The sequence below is a fragment of the Alosa sapidissima genome, chromosome 5 (assembly GCF_018492685.1).
Source record: "Alosa sapidissima isolate fAloSap1 chromosome 5, fAloSap1.pri, whole genome shotgun sequence".
Lineage (NCBI taxonomy): Eukaryota > Metazoa > Chordata > Actinopteri > Clupeiformes > Clupeidae > Alosa > Alosa sapidissima.
In genome coordinates, this window is record NC_055961.1 from 1844472 (window position 1) to 1849471 (window position 5000).

General features: G+C 62.7%; 1 protein-coding gene across 1 annotated transcript; it reads left to right on the top strand.

Moving 5' to 3' along the window:
- The first annotated feature begins 212 nt into the window (after positions 1-212).
- On the top strand, positions 213-3487 carry si:ch211-244c8.4 (APC membrane recruitment protein 2). Its single transcript, XM_042091897.1, is given in 3 exon segments — positions 213-903; positions 905-1836; positions 1880-3487. Coding segments are annotated over 3 exon segments (2736 nt in total). The 5' UTR covers positions 213-528; the 3' UTR covers positions 3309-3487.
- Positions 3488-5000: the final 1513 nt, after the last annotated feature.

A 5000-nucleotide genomic window follows, 5' to 3' on the forward strand; every position in this document is an offset into this window, starting at 1 on the left:
CCCCTGGCTCTGCTTCGCTGCTGACGAAAGCTGCTTAGACCCTCAGTTGCCATGGTGACCAGCGCGAGCAGCCACAGAGAAAAGAGGCAGGAGAGGGCGGAGACAACGAGGGAGGAACAGAGAGAGAGAGAGAGAGGGGAGGGAGGGAGGGAGAGAGAGAGAGAGAGAGAGAGAGAGAGAGAGAGAGGGAGGGAGAGGGAGAGTGCGTGTGCTGGGGAGACAGAGAGGGAGGTAATGAGAGCTCGGAGAGACACATTCATACGCCATTCTGCAGCGGAGAAGAAAAGAAAGGAGCGCACAGGAGAAAACGGAGAGAGAGAGAGAGAGAGAAAGAGAGAGAGGGAGAGAGAGAGCACGGTAAGAGAATAAAGCTTCTTGCATGGACGTGAGGGAAAGAGGGGGGGAACGAGAGCCACAGAGACTGATTGACTGGGTGCCTGTGAATAGAGGGTAGCGACAGAGCCAGAGAGAGAGAGAGAGAGAGGGAGGGAGAGAGGGAGGAGAGAAGAGAGGAGCCGTTTGCACAACATGGATGCCCAGTCGGAGAGCGGCGAGACAGCACTGAGCGACCCTCAAGCTCCGGGAAAAATCCGAAAGGCCTTCAAGCTGTTCGGCAAAGGCAAGCCAGGCAGCGGAGTGGCCAGCATCTTCGGCCGGCGCGGCAAAGGGGAGGGGTCTCCCAAGTCACCGCCGCCACGCAGCAAGACCTTGGACGGGCTGTCGGAAAACACCACGGCAACGCAGGACGCTACCGAGGCGGCCACCATGTCGGAGCCCACCGCGTCCTCTCCACAGCATCCCCAGCAGGAGGGGGGCGGCGCAGACGAGCCGGCCCAGAACGAGCAGCCGTCGGCGGGGGAGCCCCCCACCGGACGCGGCCTCCTCCCCCACGCGGCCCTCCATCTCGTCCATCAGCTCGGCCAAGTCTCTGGGCTTCCTGTCGCTGCTGCGGCGCGGGCGGCGCGGGGGGGGGGACGAGCGGCAGGTGTGCACGGAGGCTCATCGCGGCGGCCGGCAGCGGAAGGGCCTGCGCAGCCTGTTCGGCAGCATGCGCTGGCGTCGGCACGGCGACGAGGAGGACTCGGCCGATGGGGCCGGACCGCCCCTGACCGCGTCGCGTTCCAACAGCGTGGAGATCATCAAGGAGCACCTGACGCTGACCCCGCGCCCCGCGCCAAGGGCCGAGGGCGAGCGCGACTTGGACGAGTCCACAGCGGCAACATCACTGCCCAACACCCCCAAACCCGGCGCAGAGAACGCCGCGCTGACCCAGCTGAACCCCAACGCGTCGGCGGCCGAGCCCACCTCGGACCGGCTCAGCACGCTGCTGCTCGGCGACATCTCGTCCATCCTGAGCTTCGACTCGCTGACCGGCTGCGGGGACATCGTGGCGGACGTGGAGGCCGAGTGGGCGAAGGCCAGCAGCCGCGTCGGAGCCTCCGCCCCCAAGGAGCACGCCGACGACTCGGACAGCGTTGACAAGAGCCTGTCGTCTTCGGCAACGCCGTCAGGCAAACTCTCCCCCGCCCCTGCCCTCACCACCCCGACCCCTCTGACCCCTAAGCCCATCACTGCCCCCACCACCCCGACCCCTCTGACCCCTAAGCCCATCACTGCCCCCACCATCACGACACTTCCACTCAGCACCCCAGCAGCCAAACCAGCCTCTGCCCTGCCCACGACATCACATCCTCCTATTACATCACATCCACCCGCTAAGGACGCTAAAGCTGCTCCACCTGCACCTCCTCCGCGGGCTCCTGCCCCAGCTCCTTCTACTGCCCCCACCCCTGCCCCCGCTCCTGCCCCAGCTCCTTCTACTGCCCCCACACCTGCCCCATCTCCTTCTCCCCTCTCTGCTTCTCCCCCCATCTCTAAGCCTGCCCCCGCTCCTGCCCCCGCTCCTGCCCCCGCTCCTGCCCCCGCTCCTGCCCCCGCTCCTGCCCCCCGCTCCTGCTCCCTCTACTGCCCCAGCCACCACCCTCCAGACGGTGCCCGCTGCACCCATACCATCTGCCCCTGCCGCCTCCACCTGCCCCAAGGCTGCCCCCGTTGCTGCGCCCGCTGCCTCCAAGTTCCCCAGCGGTCAGATGAGCAAACAGGCCACGGTGTCCGGGAAGCCTCCTCCGAAGATCGTCACCACCTTCGGCCTGTCCTGCCACCGCGTGCGGACGTCCCCGCCGACCAAACCTGCTTCGGCTCCTGACGCCAAACCCCCGACTCCCACGAGCAAATCTGCCCCCATCTCCACCCTCTCCGACTTTGCCCCGGCGGCGGCTGCCGTGGCGACCGTCACAGAAACGGCTCGGAGCGCCAAAGCCCCGGTCATCGTTCCAGCCCCCGCCTTCTTCATTCATGCCCCATCTGCCCCAGCTGCTTACAAACCTCCCCCCTCGTACGCCGCCCTAGTGTCCACCCCCCCGCCCGCCTCTGCTGCCGTAGTGTCCACCCCCCCACGGCCGGTCTCTGCTGCCCCAAAACCTCCCCCATTTCCGGAACCTTCCGCCGCTGTGGCCCCTGCATCAGCCGCTCCCTCGGCCAGACCTCCGGCGCTGGCCTCTCCTGCGTCTCCTGCGTCCCCTCTGCCTCCGCTCTCCCCTCCGACCGGCTCTCCCCCGGAGGAGAGGGCACGAGTGGACGGTGGCGAGGACCTGGCCAGCCGCGAGGCCCTGGAGGCGCCGAGCCAGCGAGCCGTCGCTCCTGCCCGCCGAGAGGAGCCTGCGCTGGGCCTGCCGGAGCCACAGCCTGCCCCTGCCGGTGCCCTGGGGGTCAAGCGCAGCCCGCTGGTGAAAGCGGCCGCCCTGAGCAAGATCCCCGTGAGTGGAGGTGGGCGTCCGCCGGCCGCAGCATCGGTCAGGCCTCAGGCAGGACTCATCACGCGGGAGACGCACTCTAACGGGGACGCGGCCGCCGCTGCCTCCAGCATGTCCCGGGGGCCGCTCACCCCGTGCGGGTCGGAGGAGGACGTGCTGCCCCCTCTCTCTCGGGACACCGGCAGCCGGGACACCCTGAGCGAGCTCGCCGACCAGTCTCCTGCTACGTCACCGCCCACCTCTCCGCACGCTTTCGACGAAGACCACACGCCGCACACGCCCTCGCCACCCGGCGCGGTCACCACTCGGCCCTCGTCCTCCAGAGTGCCGGCACCGTCCGGTATCCCCCGTGGATCCGGGATCCCCATCAAGCGTGACACGCATGCGGCCCCCACGTACCACTCGCTGCAGGGCAGGGGGGACGCCACGCGCACCAAGATCCCCGTCTCCAAAGTTCCGATCCGTCGCGGAGGCCACTCCGCTGTCCGCAAGTGAACCCGACCCAACTCAACCCGACCTGATGCGAGATGACCTGTTCGGACTCGTTCGCTGGGCTCGCTTGGTCACGTTTGAGTGCTTGTATCAGACTCCAAACGGGGCTCCAGACTGGACTGGTTTTCTGTTCAGACTCCAAACGGGGCTCCAGACTGGACTTGTTTTCTGTTCAGACTCCAAACGGGGCTACAGACTGGACTTGTTTTCTGTTCAGACTCCAAACGGGGCTCCAGACTGGACTGGTTTTCTGTTCAGACTCCAAACGGGGCTCCAGACTGGACTTGTTTTCTGTTCAGACTCCAAACGGGGCTCCAGACTGGACTTGTTTTCTGTTCAGACGACAGGCTCTCTGGGAGTCGTTTTGTTTGCTTTGCTTTCATTTGTGTATTTTTATCAACACAGACACAGCACTCACAGCTTATTACTGCACAGACAGTTCCTTCCCAGCATCTGAGCGAACATGACCTGGATTTGACCTGGACCAGGCTGACCGCTCGTTGGGTTTGGAGCATGTACTGGTCTGGCTTCTATCACTGGAATATCAGGATTCATTTTATGCAGGACAGATTTGATTTTCTTCCCTCTGAAGATGATGACCACTGTAAGACTGTCTGTCACACGCACTGACCTTACGGCCGTCGTTAATCTGACACACTGGCTCTCTGACTTTACAGAGACACACACACACACACACACACACACACACACACACACTCACACTCACACTCACCACACACTCCCCCATCCTGCTGAATCCCGCACGCACACACAAACACACACACACACACACACACACACACACACACACACACACACACACACAGTCACACTCCGTTTAAGCCACCCTGCAATGGGACCGCGGAGGACGAAGCACAACACTCTCACCTGGGCAGTGATGTCACAGCCACCTGAGAGATCCTCAGGGCACCTGCGGACACTAACGCACCCGGCGACCAACACACCAACGTCTGGACACACACACACACACACCACCTTCAGACGTGGGTGGCACCGCCCGCTGACCACCGTTGGACATGCCAACTCTCAGTAACGTGGTGGCGTCGTCCTCAGTACCAGGGTGGCATCGTCCTCAGTACCAGGGTGGCGTCGACGTGCCAACCCTGTGCCGTGCCCTCCCACTGCCCTGTTGCCCAGGCTGGCACCACGGCATTGGCACCACGGCGTTGGCACCGCGGCATTGGCGCCTCCGGCCCACAGAAGGGTGCTTTTTAAAACTCTGATATGCCATCGCCACACTGTTTTTAAAACTCCAACATGCCGTCGCCACGCTGCTTTCTAACCCAGCAGCCCGTGAGCGCGTTTGTAGCCTTTGTTACTCTCTTTTTCTAAAATACTTTTCTGGTCTTTTTGTTCTTTTCTCCTCCTCCTCCGTCGGCTCTTTTCGTGGATCAGAACTTGCCCTGTTGTTGTTTATTTGTTTGTTGACTTGTTTTCGTTGTTTGTTTGTTTGGACATTTCCTCCTGAGAGGCCTGGACAGAGAGGCAACACCTCTTCTGACGCAAGATGCCAAACCAGGAAGTCCCACAGAACCCTGAACTGACTACGGAGACACCACAGAGCATCTTTACGTTGCCCAGGCAACCCCACAGAGCATCTTTACGTTGCCCAGGCAACCCCACACTATATCTGAATGTATGTAGCAAATAGCATGCCATTCTATGAGCCAGACA